Source organism: Megascapheus bottae, chromosome 10 (genome assembly GCF_031878675.1).
Source record: "Megascapheus bottae isolate mThoBot1 chromosome 10, mThoBot2.hap1, whole genome shotgun sequence".
NCBI lineage: Eukaryota > Metazoa > Chordata > Mammalia > Rodentia > Geomyidae > Megascapheus > Megascapheus bottae.
In genome coordinates this window covers 46848058-46868684 of record NC_143518.1, presented here as the reverse complement: position 1 = coordinate 46868684, position 20627 = coordinate 46848058, and the positions used below count along the sequence as shown (strand labels likewise).

Below are 20627 nucleotides of genomic sequence, written 5' to 3'. Positions count from 1 at the left end.
GCCAATAATTTTATATTTTAATTGTTTATTTCTCCAGTTAAACATCAAGTATATGCTTACCTCTCTCTCCTTCTTGCACTGGGACTTGAACTCAGGGCCTCATGCTGTTATATTCTTTCTCTCACACTTTGTACTCTACTACCTAAGCTTATTTGCTGGTTCACTGGAGATGGTATCTCTCAAAATCTCCTGTCTGGGTTGGCTTCCAAATGTAATGCCAGGATCTCAGACTCTTGAGTAGCTAGGATCCTACTGTGCTTAGGGCCTGAATGCTGAAGGCATCCTAGATGGCCAGGGGAAGCTCAGGATGTTTCCTTTTAACTATCGTGAGTGGTGATTCTGTACAGTTAAACATTTCAGGAGAATATGCTATATTCGAATCCTCGTGGGCCACAGAGAAGGCTCTAGGCATCAGGATAAAAAAGTGTCTCCTCCTTGTGGGAAGTATGAAGATAGATGTTTTGGGTATTAAAAAAGTTCACTGATTTCCAGATTTACTGCTGTTTCATAATGGCAACAATGAGAAGCATTCCTAAAGACAGCATCCTTTATTAGGAGCTGGCTAGCTGTTCAGTATAGACATCTTCACTAGGAGAGTTCTGCATCCATTAGAATCGGGTAAGGTGAAAAAAAAAATGATAAGCAAGTCCTTTACGAAACCGAGGCCTCAATGTTTCTAATCAGTGATTCGAAATTGAACTTTCTGAAATTCTGGGATGTTAGAATATCTTCAGGAAGAGTTTTTTTAAAAAGCTTTTTAATGCACCGTTAAGTATAATTTATGATTACAAATAAGCTTCAAAACTTATATATATAATCTTTCCTATCTTCCTCACTGTGAAGTAGAATGAACATATGGGGAAAAAATCATTAAAAAAATGACAAGTCTCTTTTAGTAACAAGCTTGTAAAAGAAATCACATAACAGAGTTGCTTTAAGTAACACAAATATTCTACTGGAGGTATAGTGTCCTAATTGACCCCTCCTTTGTATCATAATACTTCCAGAAACCAGGGTAATTCTCAAAACGCACGCATACATTTGGCAAATCATTAAGGCTTTCTTTTGAATGGCAGGTTGATTTTCCCCTCTGTAGTTGGCAGCCCTTTTTTTTTTTTTTTAAAGGAAATCACTTGAGAAAGTTCTGTCACACGTCTATGTCTGTACTTTCTCCATCATCTTTAAAAACTTTTTTTTTTGGCAGTTTATAAAAATGATAATTAAAAAAAAGCCTATTAGAAATTCACAGGGATTATCTTGAACTTTACTTAATCAACAAAGGCAATTACTAACAGAATAAGAACTTCATTCTTTTAATGATGATAACACCATATTCTATGAGCAATTTAGATTCTCTATTCTCTGGCATGACTAAGAAAATGGTTCAGAAATTACTCTATCCTAGGCACAGAATAAGACTGACTGTTATATTTAATTTGAAAATAACAGCCTAGATCTGAAAAAGGGCAGGTTGGTCTACTCTCTTTCTGGTACATAGTCAGGGAATGGCCAGAAATTTGAATTGTTGGGAGAGTCATTTAAGTATTCAAATAAGTTGGCTCAATAGTCTAGTAACTTGCTTCAGCGATTATAATCTAAAACCAGTTGGCTATACCTTGAGTTGATCTTTGGGAAGTGAGAGGTAGACAGTGGTGGTAAATTCAAAATACACTTTTCTTTCAACCATTATTTTTCTGTTTTAAGTGAGGTAAAATTTATAAAGTCTGTATTAAAATAACATTTGGGGCACTATGGTGATAACAGTGATGATGTGTATTCTCAAAACATCCAGGGAGATATTGTTATTTGTCTTCTGTGAAATTTATACTACACTTACTAAAGTTAAGACATTTAATGGATATCACTCTTCTTAGAAACCTTTCACAAGAAAGCTAGATTCAAGGAGAGAAAATTGCCAAACCTTTCAGAGATTTGTTTAGCACTTTATCAAATAGGAAACTAGATCTTTTGGGCCACCAGACCTCTTTCTAGACCAAATCATTTAACATAAACATGACAGGAAACACAATCTTTTCTGGCCTAGCCTAAATTTAGAAACTACTGGGTGTTCTCACACTTTCTTGTACATCAAACACATACATGAACTGAGTAAAGCATTAGTAAGTACTGACATCTAAAAACCACAATAAATAAGAGACAAAAACTGTCCTTTATACCTAGAAATAACTGGCAATTACTGAGGAAACTTCAAGTGCAGAGGCTTTAGCACCATGGACTCTGATGAAATTCCATCTCTCAGTGTAGCAGGATTATCTGAAATTAGGAACTAGTGAGATGAATTTGGGTGATGGAGTTTTCTGCCTTAAACCCAGAAACTATGGGGTTATTTTACTACAACTGCATACGGGATGGAAATTGTAACACATGTCTTCTTTGCTTTCCTTCTTAAGTGGATTTTCCTGAATTGGGATTAGTAGTTGCAGGAGTGCTTTTTGGTAGTGGAAATCCAAGTCCTAATCCCTTTGGCCTCTGCATGGCTTGAATTGGCTCAGAGATTCCCTTGCCATCTCGTCCCAGGCCTGACCCAGGTGTCCAGCCCATATTCTGAAGCATTCGATTTCCAATGTTGCTTTCTAGGATTGGCTGGGCATTTTCACCTATAAATCCTGAAATGAGAATATGACAAAAATAAGTTAGCATGGAGGCATTTTTTTTTTTTTTTTGCCAGACCTGTGGCTTGAACTTAGGGTCTAGGCACTGTCCTGGGGCTTTCTCAAGGTTAGAGCTCTACAACTTGACCCACAGCACTACTTCTGGCTTTTTCTATTTATGTGGTACTGAGGAATCGAACCTGGGTCTTTGTGCATGCTAGGTAAGCACTCTACTATTAGGCCAAACTCCTGGCCTCTGGAGATGAGTTTTAATAACTGTAGTTCTTCTTTACTACAGAGCAATCATAAAGTTGATTTTCAAGGACCTTTATGAAACTTTAAATTTTAGATCTGGAAATAATGAAAATAATAATCTTTGCCATTTGCTGAATTGATTACAGAGAATAATAACTGGATCATTGTAATAATTAGTTGGCTTTGGGCTTATTAAATGGATTCTTAGATCACTGAAAGAAGTTCCTTAACAATGGACAGGACAAACCACCAATAACCCAAGGTCTGAATCACAATGCATGATGCAAAAAAACTAAACAAAACAAAACTTAATATTTCCTGCCAGAAAATGTCTTCACTAAAATTATTTATTACTTGATTGAGATAAATATATACCTATGTAATATATCTGTCTGCATATATACATGTATATATATATGTATATATGAAGATATATGTATGTATTTTAGAGAAAGGGGGGTTGGAGGGAAGGTGAAGAGATACCAATAAGAAATAAGAAATAGATCTACCAGTAAGATAAAGCAAAGAGGGCCAGGAGTTTGGCCTAGTGGTTAAAGTGCTTGCCTAGCATGCGCGAAGACCGGGGTTCAATTCCTTGGTACCACATACATACAAAAAAGCTGGAAGTGGTGCTGAGGCTCAAGTGGTGGAGCTCTAGCCTTGAGAAAGTCCAAGGACAGTGCTCAGGCCCTGAGCTCAAGCTCAGGACTGGCAAAAAAAAAAAAAAAAAAAAAAAAAAAAGAAAGCAAAGAAAAGCCTTTAATAAAAAAAATCTTGACATATATAACATTAACCAAGATGCACTGTCTTCAAAAACTGTGTGGTTGAATGACAATTTCTTTGTATAACTACTTCCAGATAATAAAAATATTTTTATAAAGCAATTAAGGTTTTGTTTTAAATTGTGATTGTGATGACCACCCAAGACTGCCAATTTTAGGTAGGTCTCCTGGGACAGGCCACAGATCAGGTATGCCAGGGTAAACAGGCCCTAGCATTCTGCTTTGTATTCCTGAGTTTTCACTGACTGTATGAGTTAATTCTGTCCATTAGCTAAAATCAAATCAGAGGTCTAACACTGCTCTAGGCCACACATCTGTTTACTCATTCTTTTTGGTATAACAGCTTGCTTAAGTTCAGCGGAAAAATTTTTAATATTTAAGAAAAATGGCAGGCCAATTTAAAATATTTCTACAGAAATTGGCAAATAATGGTCAATTGTAGTCCTGCAAGTGAGCAGAAAATGATAACAGATTCACTATCATGACTTTAAAATGTTGGTATTTAGGCAGGGAGACCAGGGGTGATCAAGGAACTCATTTTCTCACAAAGAAAAAAAATAGTTGGCTTAATTTCTTGTCTTAATAAACATCAAATACAATGAAAGAAAGCTGTAACATATTTGTAACAAAAAGAACATTCACTTCCTCAAATTCCATATTTAAAAGCAACCCCAAAAAGGAAGGAAAAGAAAGAAACAGGTGCTTCATTTGTCATGGAAAATGATTCCAGAGAGAAAGAGAGATCCCCTGTTGTTCTCTCATCCTTGTTTTTATGAGATTAAGACCTGGGAGTGGAATAACTGCCTCAGCACAGTATCTTCCTCAAGCACAATTTCCTTTTCTTTTGCTCCTGGCAGTGCTAAATCCTTTAAGTCCTTTCCTAGAAGGCTCTCTTTCTGCTTGGGCAATTGTAGAAAACTAGCTTGCGAACCCTTCCAGTTCATGCCCCAGATCTCGCCAGGCCCCTGTCTGCTGGAGCACTTCTACCTATTACAGCCAACTTGGGCCTTTCTCCTCCAACATTCCAAAGAGTACCACGGAGGTGGAGGGTAATTCACTTGCGTAATTGGCTCAAGAGATGAAAATCTTCAATCAGTCTCTCTTAGCCACTAATCTATCCAAGTGACTGCAAGCCTAATTGGCAGCTTGTTTAGTAATTTGGATCCTAAAGTGTCGAATTGATGTTGGATCAACAGCCTGATGGAAGGGGAAGCAACACAGGCTGTCTCCCATGTAACAGCCAGTGTAGCCCACCTGTGTCCCTACCCTGTACCCTGTATTCACAAGACAGGTAGTCAGCTTACTCTTCCTTCCCTCTTCTTTTCCATGTCACTCTCTTAGCCAGCTGAGGGTCAAAGTTATTGCTGTTACTATTACTGATGTTATTAAAATTGTGAATTAGAATATGATCCTATATTCTTGGTAATGAGGGAAATAGACTTTTGTTTTTAAACTCAAGGACTTGCATTACTTAAGCAGGATTTGAGATGACGGTGGTATTATTACTGTCAACTTAACTTTTCATTTCACTATTTTATATTTGATCTGCAATATCACAATGCCCACATGACATAACTACTTAAAATAATCTATACTATTTAAATGGAAATATAATATAAAACTAGCTTCCTATTTTCCTTAATCAGAGACAGAGAAAGAGAGAGACTATGTGTGTTATAGTTCTGAGGCTTGTACTGAACTTTTTGGTAGTTTACTGGAGATAAGAGTCTTACAGACTTTCCTGGCCTGACTGACTTCAAACCAAGATCCTCAGATCTCAGCCTCCTTAGAAGCTAGGATTATAGGCGTGCCCCAGTAGCAACCAGAAAGTAATGACAATTTTGCAAGATAAAAATCCTATTGTGTCTGGAGATGTTTTGACTAGACAGAAATACATATAAATTTTGTTTTGTGCAGTGAAGCTTGAAATCACTCTCCCACTTTTACACTCATAGCTAGTATTCTACCACTTGAACCATGCCTCCAGTCTGGCTTTATTTTTACTTATTTTTTTCTGGTTAACGAAAATTAGCTTCTCTCAGACTTTCCTCCCCAAGCCTAGCTTTGAACTACATTTCTCAATTGTTAGTCTCGTGAGTAAGATTACATGTGTGAGCTGTTGGTCCCTGATCAGAAATACATTTCTATGGCATGATCACATATCAAAGATAAACATTAAAAAATGTTCAACCAAACTGTATAGCTTTCAAAGGTGTAAAATATGCTTATTTGCTATAAAATACGCAAGATAAGTTATTGTTTGCCTACAATGGAGCTGCCATGGGGAGCTCTGGACTGTGACATGGCTGAAAATATTGAGTAAGTGGGAATATCAATGGTCAATCACACAGAGAAAAAGCTGGGTTGAAAGAAGGGTCAAGCTCATTCCAAAAGGCATATACTTTCCATTACCTTCACTGCTTTCCTACCACAAATTTTAGTGGAGACAATGTTTCAAACCATTTTAGAAAATCATGGGGGAAATGTGTGAATTAATATGTATATGTTATTTGACATAGTTGAATAACAGTGTAGGATGACTGCAGCCTTAAAAGTTACAAATGTTTGGCAACCATCATTTCTTTTTATCTTCTGTATCAGCATGAGAGGCAGGCAATATTGGCCTCATTTTATAGATAAGACTAATGTCTGGAGACATCCAGCAAGAAAATGTCCCAGTTAGAACTTGAACTTACGACATCTGAGTCCAACCATTTCCCTTTTCATTAACTAAGTTAAACTTGTTCATCAACAATACTTTCTATTATGTTATTTCTTTGGCCACATTTTCTCAAATGATTGAAGTATTTGAATAATTTAAATTCCTGGAAAAAATATTTTAACAAATCTGCCAAAGACACAGATACGCAAGATTCAACTTATTCATTAAAACTTAGCTAGTCTACCTTCGGTTGATTAGTACTTAAATTGTGCCTTATGTTTCAGTCTTATTTATTTCACAAGGCATATTCTGGATTTTATTCTTCTTATTCATTACAAAATTGCAGAATTTGACATATTTGTTCTGGTTTTATTTATTGTGTTTACTGTTACATCTAGATTTATTGTTACATTATATAATGTAATTAAATAATGACATTATTCCTGTGCTCTTTGTGTGTGTGTGTGTGTTTGTGTGTGTGTGTGTGTGTGAGTGTGTGTGATATTTTAGAATCTATTACACACTTTTTTTGAATGTGCAGATTCTGGGGCTTGAGGTCAGGATTTGTGCACTGTCCTTTTGCTTTTTCTGCTCAAGGATAGTGCTCCATCACTTGAGGTAAATCTCCACTTCGGCTTTTTGGGAGTAGCTAACTGGAGATAAGACTCGCACAGGCTTTCCTGCTCAGGCTGGCTTTGGACCTCAATCCTTAGATCTCAGCTTCCTGAGTAGCTGGGATTACAGGTGTGAACCACTGGCACCTAGTGGAATCTACTGCTTCTTTACAGCAACTTGAAACCTGAATATTATATTTCAATTCTGTGATTACTGTTAAAGGATGTATATCCTATTTATTCTCTCATGTTGTGTATAACTGTCTAGAATTACATCTTTTTATTTTATCTGAGAGCGTATTGGAACTCCATAGCTGAAGGTTTCTCTTTGGTTGGTCCTCCACAAGCTGAGCCATGCCTTGAATGGCCTCAGCATCTAAAAGAACTTTACTTCACTCTCATTTTTACCCTTGCATAATGGTTTAATTGGACAAAAAAAACAAACAAACAAAAACAAAACCAAAAAAACCCCACTTATTTTACCTCAGCACTTAGAAATGATCTCCTGTCTCCTGGATTGTTCAGCTAATTTTAGGTTTGCTTTCAGCTTAATTTATTCCTAAACAGGCTGTATCTTTTCATCCTGCCTGCTTCTAGGTTATTCTCTTTGGTTTGGAGGATCTGAAGTTTTACTACAATGTGTCTGAGATGTTATAACTTATGAATACTTTTTCCCAACACTGACATCCTTTTAAAATATTCATATTTTCTCCAGTTCTGAAAACCCTATTCTATTATGTCTTTCTAGAAATTGTAACACCCTGTTTTCTCTATATTTCTTCTGGAAAAAGCTCTATTTGATAGAATGTTATACTTTAACCTGAAATTCTTCAGCCTCTCTATTTTTCTTATTTTCTATCTATTTTTTAATCTTTGTGCTGCTTTTAGGTACATAGTTTATTCAGCTTTAACATATTCTGTAATTCTATAGTTTCTTCCCTCCCTAATAAGGAATATTTTCATTATGAAATTATTACAACAGAAAGCAAAGGTGACAAGCAATATTAATTGTGAGTTACACTAAATTAAATACTGTGTGTTAAAAGTGTTTTTATGTACAGTACTCACAGAAAATATAGCTTAAAATCTTTTTACTATAAAATTCTTAACAAGCTATGGCTTGTCTAGGAAACATGTACAACAGCTAACATTGCCAGCTCCTTAAAAAAAAAGTTAATAGTAATATTCTTCTGATTTTGTTCTCTGCTTTTCTTCACCTTTACAGGTGACATTTTTCAAACAATAAAATGCATTCTGCTGGCAAACCTTGCTTCAGTGGTTCTCAATTTTATAATAGTAAATCTACATCTTTTGCTACTGAGAGACAGCTACTATCTTTGGGTATGTGACTTTGAAGCAGAGAACAAAGCTGTACATAAAACAAAATCAATAGCTACCCTTATCAATATTCATTTTACTTTGTCAATACAAAATACAAAGGTGAAAGAGCAGTAAATGAGTTAAAGCAATGAAATAAATTTGGTGTTCCCATCACAATTAATAAATGTGCAACTGATAACCACAACTGGATGGTATAGAGCCTAGTGAAGTGAAATTATGCTTTCCTGCGAAAGGAAGGGCAGAATAATATCTTAGAAGGTAACTGTGATCAGGATTTGGGGTCATTAATAGAGGACTCAAAAATATTTGTGTTTAACATATAACTTATATTGAGAAATTAAAAAAAATGTTAAACAACCCAATTTGGGACAACAAAATTTAAGTGCCTTATTACAGATCACTGACAAGATTTTGGTAAATTCCTCCAATCAAACAATATTAAAGTGACCAGTTTTTTAACTTCTTCTCTTGCAGTTTTCTAGTTCAGATTTAATGTTAAGGACAAGCAAAAGGAACAGTGAAAATACTCAATTTAGTATGTTTTTAGAAGGTTTGCAAGGGGCCTTGGAAAATGGCAAGAATAAACTTTGAAAAACAATTCTACATGTGCACTCAACTTCAATAATTTACGAATATGATGGCTTTGTATTCTGTGTGACTACATTCTAGAATTTGAAAACTGTAATTTCCAGAGACAAGATGATCTAAGATTCACAACCTCATTACCAAGTGTACTTATGCAAAAGCACTTCTTACTTGAATTTGGGTAATAATCTTTGCCTTAGCGTTGATTCATTAGTATAAGAAGAAGTTCTATTTAAAACTGCGGACTTTTATATAACCTCAATTTCATCCTTTTTGAGAACAGCTACACAGATTTGAAAGATAAACTGAAAATAAGCAACATTTCTCCTACTGCACTGTTTTATGAGTAATTAAAAGAATATCAAATTCCTGTGCATTTTACCTTTTAACTAAAAATGTCTGGTAATAAGATAAAAATCTTCAATTTAAAAAAAAATCACTGTAGATTTGAAATGCTGGAATAAGCTTATACCATAAAACTGTTTTAGGCTAGGAGTTTAATGCCCATACATACACTTTCATAAATGATTCCTTCTGATGTAACTGAGCTGTAACATCAAAATTGCCTTGAAGACGTAGTTATATTATCCCTTCCCACTCCATCTACATGTCCCTTCTTGTCTATGCTCTTGTCCATGCTCACTTCACCTTTACTCAGCAATTCAGGACCTGACCCACCGGGCCTTCTCTCTTCCTTATTGCTGCCATTCTAGTGAGTTTGTCCTGTTCCTGATTTGTCTTGTACTATTTCTGTGACTATTGTTTGACGGAGAGGAAAATTAGTGAGATCTTTCAACTGGAAAAGGGGTGGTATAGAATCCTAAACTGACAAAAAAAAAAAGAAAAGAAAAAAGGAAAAAAAATCCCAGACTGGCTTATGACCAATTGAAGAACTTGTGGCATGCATGAGACCCCAAATGTGCTGGTATATTCTGTATTTCTATATAATAACAGCTGAATAAATTATAAAATTTAAGCATATAAAAGTGGACTCATGTCAATATATGCAACAGGATAGTATTGCAAGATGGCAGTTATGATGCAGTAGTTATATTTGGGGTCTCACAGATGGAGGCTTGAACTCCCCTTGTCTTAGGTGGTTAACCTGTCAGTTCTCTGCTTTGGAATGTTTTGATCTGAAAAGTATTACTAGTAACATCCACCTCATGCAGTTGCTCTAAAGAGGAAATAACTTTCTGGTACATACAGGTGCTTAGTAAGTGTAAACATTCCATACAAATACAAACATATTTATATACATTTCCTAATTCTAAATCTTAGATGTTTAATAATAATTAGGGGAAGACGGGTATTATAACTAAATATATATCATTATAATGTAGGTCCTTATATAAAGCAATGTCAGAATGCTGGGTAAAAGTTATTCAGCATATTTCTGCACTATGGAACAGGTATCCTAAACCTACCACTCAAAAATCCCTACTATCAGTTTAGACGCATGTGTCTTTAAAGTTCATCATATGTTCTGTTAAGAATCCAGTTTTCAGGGAAGAGAATTTGGCCTAGTAGTAAGAGTGTTTATCTAGCATACACGAAGACCAGGGTTTGAGTCCTTGTTACCATACGCACAGAAAAAAAAACCCTGGAAGTGGTGCTATGGCTATGGCTTAAGGTAGTAGAGCTCTAGCCTTGAGAAAAGCCAAGGAAAGTGCTCAGGCCCTGAGTTCAAGCCCCAGGAATGGCAAAAAAAAAAAAAATCCAGTTTTCATATTGTCTAACAAAAACTGTTTTTCTTATATAAGTTTGCTCATATGAAGTTAAGAACAAATTTATCAATCCAGATCATAGGCAACAGGTCAAGGTGCTAATCCTGTTTGTAACTGAAAACATTTCCTTAGAGCCAGAGCCAGAGCTCCATCTTGAATCCATTGTGGTTAACCATCCTTCAGTCACATACAGGCGCTACCTACATTTGAATGACCACTGGGTCTATCTCTACCACTGGCTGTCTGTGCCTCCCTTCCCACTTGCTCTTACCTGAGACTTTGCATTATATACTAACCTTAGTCACATCCCTTATTTACTATGCTTGCCCCTTCCAGGAAGGCTCCCTTCCCACTCTCCATTCAGCACTTACAGTCTTTCCCAACCACATCTGTTATCAGAATAGCATGTTATTGAAACGAGATCATTTCTGAAGCAGAAATGAGAGAACTTTTATTCTAATGCACACATTGTCTAAGAAAAGATGAAGGTAAGATTTCTGCAGAGCTGGACTGGAACTACAAAAAGGACTGTTAACTTGCATCTATGACAACATGGAGCCTTTGTGTGCAACTGCGGCTGTCTTTTTGGAATTCACTAATATTAATCCCTTCCTAGGTTATTTCTCATCTCATCTATTTATGCATCGTTTTCCCAACAAGTCAGAACAAAGATACAGGCTTAGAACTCTGTGTGCTCTGGACCCCTTACACAAAATCTTGCATTTGGGACAGACAAATGCATACAAACGTTTCATTGAATATTACCTGGAAAACCTATACAAGGAATAAGCAGTACGAGTCCCCTTAGTCCCCAAAACTCATATAAGGACTAACAGTGCAGTCTAATAATCTCAAATGCAAATGATTTTCTGTTAACAGGTTCTTGTAACTGTGCTTGTTTCTTAAGTAAAGCAATTAAGAATTATCTAACTTTTATTCTTGATGATTTATGAACTCTACATTTGAGCTCCTCTAAAATTTCTTCTACACTTTACCTGTAGTAGGAGGGCCAGATAAAGGTGCAGCTTTCCTTCTCCTTTTGATGTCTCCTGTGCACAAGGATCCTAAATGCATGCTTGTTTGCCTATAAGTAATTATCAGGAAAAAAAAAAAAACTATTAACAAAGGAGGGAAAAAAAGTGACACATAAATACACAGCTTGTATAATCTGAACTTAAATCAAAACATTCTCAACAAAGATGGAGCTGCATAGTAAAACCACCAATCTTGTTTATATCGAAACATAATTACGTTTGTTGACAAGCGATCAGCAGCTAAATGCGCCATCATAAGTTGTTACTGGAATGAATAATATAAAAGGAATGCTTTTTAATTTTCAAAACTGGCAATCTTTCTGGCTCAACATAAAATCAAACACTGTTGCTTCTGACAGGAAAATAGCTAAGATTAATTATCTAAGGAGATCACAATATTGTTGCTAGGTTATCAATTGGTTACTAATGCTTTACTGTCAGAACAACATTTATTACAGGAAAATTATGATCAATTTCTTTTAGAGTATTATGGAGCAGTGAGTCCTCTTAAAACACTTCAAATAAACAAAAGGAAATCATGACTTTATTGTTATGATTCATACAATTAGAACTGTTTAATTATTAGTGAAGTGAGAAAACATAATTTCTACTACTCCTAAATAGTGCAACATAATACTGGAATATGTGTGTATACATATGTAAATATATATACACAAATATATATATACATATAAATAAATATATGGTAAACACAAATAGGCACCGACTTTTTGCTACTCTTGCAATCAATTACAATTAAATTATTCTGTCTATTCTTGGTCTCCTAAAGGAAAGAATTTTGGAAAAACAATGTTCCAACTAGAAATCAAAAGTGGTTTTCAATTTCTGCAAAGAGAGAGAGGATATAAAAATCAGATTTGTGAGGATCATGGTTCAAAGCCAGCCAGGCAATACAAAGCCCTGAGACCCTTATCTCCAATTAATCACTAGAAAACGGGAAGTGGGCTCAAAGGTAGGGTGATAGCCTTAAGCTGAAGAGCTCAGGGACAGCGTAGACCAGAGTTCAAGATCCATAACCTACCCCTCTCCCCCGCAAAAAAAAAAAAACCCTCAGATTTGAAGTTGCTACAGAAGGGTCATAATCCTTGATATAGGGCTGGGAGACAACCTGAGATCATGAAATAGAAATAAACGAAGCCTATTTACTATAGTAGATGCTCTTTTGATAATGCACGGAGATATTAAGTAGTGAGGTATAAAAGAATTCATTTTGAAAAACAACCAGATTATTAGACAGAATAAAAGGGAAACAAAGCAACAGTAGTAAAATAAAGAAATACACAGGCATTTTAGAATTTATAGAAATATAAAAAATATAAATAATATAAAAATATACAAAACAAAATTAAAGATTTTTCTTACAAGATTAATTCAGTAAGTGACTTTAAGTATCTAAAATGAATGCAGCCTATGAATTCAGATTGGTAGTGGAAGAGAGAAGAGATAGAAAGTTCAAGAGAACTGGGCCATTTGATTCCTCCTACTGGAAGAATGAAATGCCTTAGTAGGGAGAGAAACCTGTAAGTATACATAATAGTGACCAGAATATACTAATAGTGACAAGGATAACAGGAAGAACTAACTTAATTACACACTGTTAGAAACTACATTATTTTGTCCATATTAACAATTCTAAGCATGTTGAAAAAAACACGTTATATGCAAATAAACACAAATATTTCTCAATAGGGAAACATTCTGCTCTTGAATGGAAAAACACCCTTCTACTCACTGAATTCTAATTTTATAGGTGCCATATTACAACTCTCAGGTTGAAGATAAGCAAATGTGTAAAGAAATACAAATGTGCTGTTTGTTGAAAGATAGTCCTTCCTTCTGTGATTGATAGATTCAAATCCATTTCAACCTTGCTTTTTTTTTTTTTGCCAGACCTGGGGCTTGAACTCAGGGCCTGAATGCTGTCCTTGGACTTCCCTCAAGGTTAGAGCTCTACCACTTGGTCCACAGCACACTTTCAGCTTTTTCTATGTATGTGGTACTGAGGAATTGAACCCAGGTCTTCGTGCATGCTAGGCAAACACTCTACCACTAGGCCAAACTCCCGGCCCTTAACCTTGCTTTTTATTCCAGAACATTTGCTTTTCACCTCCTTGTAGCTGGTTGTAACATCTGCTAGTTCTCTCATGAATTAATGAGCTAAAATCTTTAACACATAATTTTATAACTCCATGAACCATCATTTTACTCTTTAAAAAATAAACAAGTATTCTTGTACAATTCTTATCCCTCTGGAAATCTCTTCCCAGCACAAGTGTGGATGTTTTCCTGTCTGCAAAGCACATAGCAGAGAGGTTCAGTATCTATCAGAAATACCCAAGGAGACAGGGAAGGCAACTTTCTGAAACCAGGAATACAGATGCAAGGAGAATTCTCAAATGCAGTCCTTCCGCTATCCAGCTGTGAAAACTACCTCATGGACTATCTACTTCTGATCCTGTTAAAACACAGGAAATATTCCCATGGTTTAAGAATTCCTGTTTGGAGAATGATGATTAGTTCAAAATGAATAGAGAGCAACTGGAGCAGGGTTTACATGATATGGAGGAGGCTGGGGCTAGTCTGTCACTTTATAACTGAAGTGGAGCCGTAAGGGTTAAAGGAGAGAAAAACAGACCTGATTCACAGATGCTGATTGGGCAGTGTATGATGGGACAACACCCTGAGGGCCACATTTGTATTTAGGATATTCCTCCTTATTCTATTAAGTAAAGAATGTCATAAGGCTGCTGTACCTGACACTTCCTGCTACATGAGAGAGGAAGTGGACAGACAAGAGGCAAGAGGGCAACTTGCCTCTCTAATTCTGAATGATATTTAAAAAAACAGGTTTTTATTATTTTTTATAGATATTTGAGGGTCAAACTACGCTAAAAACATTACGAGTCAGAAGTATTACCCTTAATAAGCATGTTACTAGAAATAATTAGAGGACATACTTGAGTTGGATACAGATTCTTCTACTTGAGATTACTAAGTAATACGTTAACATTACTGCTGAAAATGACAGCTGGAATTTTTTGGTTTCCTTTTTTCTATCTTTTCTTCTATCTTTTCTCTCCTTCTCCCCTTCCCAATGGAATCTTCAAGAATAACAATACAATGTCATAAAAAGAAAGTTTTCGAAACATAAGACTAAGAACCTTTTGTAAGGTACTGTAAGAAAATTACCTACCAGTTAGATCTGTATATTTGTTTCAGATACAGCAATAGCTTGAGGGGACAGGAGGAAAATCACAAGTAGTGTATAATAAAGAACAATTTTTTGGTATGAATTTTCCAACTGACTATGACTAGAAACATAACATCCTATGTATTACTTCTGAGTTATTCAACTAAGTATTGGAAAAGCAGAGTTGGAAAATAAAGAGTTTTGCTTTTTAAAAGACTGCACAAGGACTGCAGCAAGCTATCCTTTTATATGGCATGTTAATAGGAAGCTGAGCATCTAATGTGGAGGATAAATAGCCCCCGCTCTGCCCTGTGCCCCGCAAAAAAAGGAGTAAAAAAAAGGAGCAAATGCTAGTGTAAAGTACCTTGCCTGAAAACTTGGCTTTGATAGGGGTTGACAACATGGAAGCAGGCAGTGTCAAACACAATAATATTAACCACAAGACAACAGAAACTTGTCCCGTCACTGTATGTATTTACAAATAGAGGCTTTTTAGAGAATTAGGCCTAGTTAAAGCTGCCCCCTGGATACAATGTGTCCTCAAGTAGCCTCAACAAGCTGCACCGGAGACACAAACAGATGTGACTGTGGCCCTGGCATTTGGCAAGAACACTCACTGTCAGTTAGAATGATATCCGGCTGGACAGCGCATCAGCTGCACAGAAATGAAGCAGGTCTGTGGTGTCACTGGAGGAGCAATCTGGTGCAGAGAGAAGGACGGGGGCTGTAGAGTCCAGCCCTGTGTGAACTTCCCTTTCTAGATCAAATTACCCTTCCTCCCCCTTTACTCAATGCCAGTATGTCTCAATATATTAAAATGAACAAGGAGACATACATATCTAGCTTTTTTCTTCTTGCACCAAAATGTACACTGTCAAGAACTTTCAAGTGTAGATATGTTTCTTTTCACACAAACCAATAGCAAGATGACCTTGTCCTTGTTTTAAGACACTATTCTCTCATAGTCTCTACTGTGTACGGTCTTAGGCCTTTTGTGCCTGGCAAAGTTTCTCTTATTCTCTACAAATTTTGGTTCTAGTTTTGATAATTCGAAGCCACATTCTGCATCAATCCCATTTCATTTGCCTTTGGGACAACCTTGATCTTGGCCAATGGAGATAAAGTTTTTACCTCACTGTACTGAGGTCAGAATTTATGTTCTACTGACCCAACCCACGCTTTGTTCTGAATTTATCCCATCTCATTCTTACATCATAGTTTCTTATGTATTAGGACTTTGCCTAAACCTTCCCAAATGATCATGTTTTGGCTCTGAAATGATGGTGAGACAGTTGGAGTATTTACTTAAATAACTATTGGATGTGTTTGGCTTCAAATTGACATATGACAAATGTGGAGAAAAAAAACCCTAAACCATCTCTCTTTACTTTCGGTTCTTAATTCCATTTTACTTCATCTCATGATACACTAAATTAATATATCCAATTCAGTATGTGTGTGTGTGTGTTGTGTATTTGTGTTGGTTGAAAGGTACTGAATATTATTTTGACAAAATAATGATAGTTTTTGTGCTTTAATCTTTTGTCCAAAGTTCTTTATTCCTCTCATTACTATTAGATTATTTTTAAAAAGTAGTAATGGGGTTTGAATTAAGGGTAGGAGCTCTGCTGAGAGGAGTTCCTCCTCTAGTACGTTTTGCTCTGATTATTTTTACCTGGCAGACCTAAACTATGATCCTCCTATTTATACTTCTTACTGTGGCTAGGAGGAGAGGAAAGTTACCATGACTAGCTTTTGTATGTTGAGATAAGGTCCTGTGAATTTTCTTTTCTTTTTTTTTTTTTTTTTGCAGGAATTGGTTTAAGAGCCACCATGCTGCAGATATACAAATAGATTAGATTAAAAATAAGAAGCCTGTATCAACTAGAAAAGGCACTGATATAAGGATATAACTGGGATGAATTTCTTTGTGAAAAACAAAGTCAAACTTTCCAGGCTCTGGATGTTATGATGTTAACTTAGGTTATGGTTTCTATTCGGCTGATTTGTGAATGGATGAGCAGGGTATATCAAAACACACCTTTTGAGCTATCACTCCTATCTTCACATTTTAAATCTGAGAAAAATCCCATTTGTCATTGGATTTGCTAATGCTTGAGAAGGATTTTCAGGTATTTTTGGAATATTACGTAATGTCTCTCATACATTTAAGAATTGTGAGTAGACCCCCGTTTATGGGGTGTTTTGGAAGATTTTACTTAGATATCATTTGTGTAAAACATCTGGCATAGTGCCTGCACATTGTAAGCAATTAGTGACTGGTAGCTATTAATCTTACTTCTTCTAGCATCTCTACTTTAGAGATAAGAAGCAAAGGCACAGATAGTTACATATAACTTATCCAGGTTCATGGTTATGATGAATTGATGCAGTTTATCATATTTCCAGAGACATTTTTGGTTAAATGTCACTCACGGAGCACATAAACACATGGCAATAAACACTTACATGTGCATACTATCAATATACTACAATAGGGTAAGGACTACAGTGTTTGTTGTAGTACTGCTTATTGAAATAAGGCCCGGTAGCTTGCTAGGCAGATGCTATGATTCCTGAGCCACTCTTACATTCATTTTTACTTTCATCATCACCATCACCATCATCATTTTTGTTTGCCAGTATTGGGTCTCTAACTCAGGGCCTGGGCACTGTCTTTGGGCACATTTTTGCTCAAGGCTAATGCTCTACCACTTGAACCACAGCGCCACTTCTGGCTTTTTCTATGTATGTGATGTAGAGGAATCAAACCCAGGCTACTCTACCAGTAGGCCACCCTCCCAGCCCTACTTTCATCATCAGTATTATTATTATTTATTTATTTTTGCTAGTCCTGGGCTTGAGTTCAGGGCCTGAGCATCATCCTTGGACTTTCTTAAGGCTAAACCTCTTACCCCTTGAGCCTCAGCAGCACTTCTGGCTTTTTTCTATGTATATGGTACCAAGGAATTGAACCCGGGTCTTCGTGCATGCTAGGCAAGCACTTTAATCACTAGGCCAAACTCCCAGCCCCACATTCATTATTTTTAAAATAAGGTCTTGACTTTTACCTAGGTAGACTGAACCATGATGACAGGCATACTTAACTGCATTAACTTTATTTTGTCAAGTCATTGGACTTGAACTGTGGACCTGGGCACTGTCCCTGAGCTCTTAAGCTCAAGGTTATTGCTCTACCACTTGAGCCATAGCACCACTTCCAGTTTTCTGGTGATTAAATGGAAATAAGAGTCACCGACTTTCATGCCCTGGCCAGTTTTGAACTGTGATCCTCAAATTTCAGCCTCCTTAGTAGCTAGAATTAGAGTTATGAGTCTGTAATTCCACCCCCCCCCACCCCTTTGGTCATGCAACTTGAACTCTGGGCCTGGGCGCTGTTCCTGAGTAATTAGGCTCAAGCCTATTACCCTACACCTTGAGCTACAATGCCATTAGCATTCAAATTTTATTATAAAAGGTCTCGATTAATTTTGTGATTGCAGTGGCCTTGAAAGACAATTCTCCCATTATCTGCTTCTCATGTAGCTAAGATTATAGGCAAGCCACACTGCTTAGCTAAGAAATAATTTTAAAATAAAAGTAGGTTTTACTGTATGTATGTGCAGTTATGAATAGAAAAGTTTTTATGTTTCTTCAGTGCTTGGTTTTGCTTGATTCCAATGTGTTACAGCATAAAGAACAAAATACCCATTTTCATCCAAAAGCTTAAAATCCAAAAGCTGAAACACACTGACATTCTTACATCTGCCTGCTGTTGTGGCTTTTCTCTTGGCAAGCACTTGGTACTTCCTTTCTCAAAGATGCCTTCCATCTTGTAATGTACTATGGGTTTTCATCTATGGTCCAGAAGTGTTGTGATTCCAGTCATATCCTGCCTTGAGAATTTATAATAAACATACTACCATACTACCATACTCTAACTCAGGTAAATAGTTTTTTTTGCTCCTTTCACTGATGTGCATGGATGACACCTGAAAGAGGTGGAGCTTTTTCAGGTATCATGTGCAGATGATCTGCAAATCATTCAGAGCAGCATAGGTATTTACTACAACTTTCTGAGTGTCATGTGCAGAAAGACATTCTCACAATTGGAGGCATATTGAACTCTCCATGGAGTAAAATGAATTGGGCTTTGAAAAATCTATTTGGAGAAACTGCTGCCATATCTTAGTTCACATCATGCTTCCTATGTTTGTTCAATTCTTTCCAATTTCGTAAGGAGCCACTATCACCAAGAACACATTACGCATGAATACTACAGCAAGTATTTATGTAGGAAGTCTAGATAGAATATTCTACCTATTGAAAAAAATTTCCTTTCTGTGTTTTCTAATTCTGCCAATTTGGAAAATGTGCTTTTTTTTTTTTTTTGCTTTTTCATGCTCATTCCATGCTCTCCAGTTTAATGTTTTCTCTTTAAACTTCCTTAATCTCATTAGCCTTCCCAGTGCTTTTTGTGTATTTCCACATCAATCAATGTGTGCATATCTCTGTCATCGTACTTACATCCAATATGGCTTCAAGTTGTTTTCAGATTATAGATGGCTATGGGCAGAATACATTGACAATGATTTGTGGCCAAGAACCCTGTCTAATTCCCCAAACCAAACACTTGCTCCTGTTATACGTTAAAACACATGAGAACTTTTTATTGAACTAAAACATATCAAACTACAGTAAAATAATTGCTTTAGTACTCACATGGCAAATAAATTTGCATTCATTCATTCATTCATTTATTTATTCTTAACCCTGATTTCTTGGTTTCTTTCTTTCATTTTTTTGTTCAAACACTTAAGTTCACTCAAAAATGTTTAATAATTAGCTCAGGACCAGAACTGAGTTCAAATCCCAGGGTTGGCAAAACAGCAACAAATGAAAAAACCCCACCAATAATTAACAAATATTATGTGAAAATGGAACCTGATAACTTGAGGGGATGGGTAGGGTTGGAGGGAGGGACAATGGAAGACATAGCTCTTAAAATATGCATGTGTCCCCTTAATTCTGCAGGTGTTTTTATTTCTATGTGATTTTTGCATTTCACTGTAACTTTATGAAATGAATGTTTTCCCTCTTCTTTCATAAGAGTTTTTGGTAGGTGAATATTATGACCATAAAACTTTTATAGAGTTGTTAGCAAAACTTTACTAGGCTGTAAAACACCCCATAATACTAGATACCAGGAGGCTTATGATTTGTACAAGAACATTAATTCTCAATAGTCAAGAGGTGAAGATTTTCAGCATCCTCTCAATTTAATTTAGTTGAAAAAACTGGAAGTTGGGGGTCTACCAGTTTGTTTGTTTTTTAATTAGGATTGGTTTTGGTCACTGAGATATTTGAACCAAACTTTTATAATTTTATTATTTCAGGTCTATTACTAAATATATTTGAAAGATCTCTTGATTATTAAATGCCCACAGAGAAAATAATAACCTACAAAAACTAATTTCAAATATAAACTACCTTTCATTTCTTATTTATATAATACATTTCTTTCTTTAGAAAAGCATCATAGCTCCTATAATTCTTTTTTGTGTCATTAGGGACTGAACTCAAGGTCTTATGAATGGATGACAAGTGCTCTACCATTTGAGCACCTCAATTCGTTTTTTTTTTTGTTTGTATTGTTTTTATTTACAAGATATGGTCTCTCCTTTCTTTGTTCAGGCTGCCTCAAATCTGGGATCCTCCTGCCTATGTTTCCCAAGTAGCTGGCATTACAAGAACCTCCAAGAATCTACATTTAAAAATTTCAGACAGCAAATGCCAAATGAATA

The 20627-nt window shown here is 36.0% G+C and overlaps 1 protein-coding gene across 1 annotated transcript in view; it reads right to left on the bottom strand.

Moving 5' to 3' along the window:
- Positions 1-1930: 1930 nt before the first annotated feature.
- Gpatch2 (G-patch domain containing 2) overlaps positions 1931-20627 on the bottom strand; it is a 134043-nt gene continuing 115346 nt past the window's right edge. Inside the window, exons 9-10 of the mRNA XM_090341188.1 lie at positions 11574-11662; positions 1931-2627 (exon numbers count right to left, since the gene is read on the bottom strand). Coding sequence (XP_090197314.1) covers positions 2407-2627; positions 11574-11662 — 310 coding nt within the window. The 3' untranslated portion in view covers positions 1931-2406. The remainder of the gene's footprint in view (positions 2628-11573; positions 11663-20627) is intronic.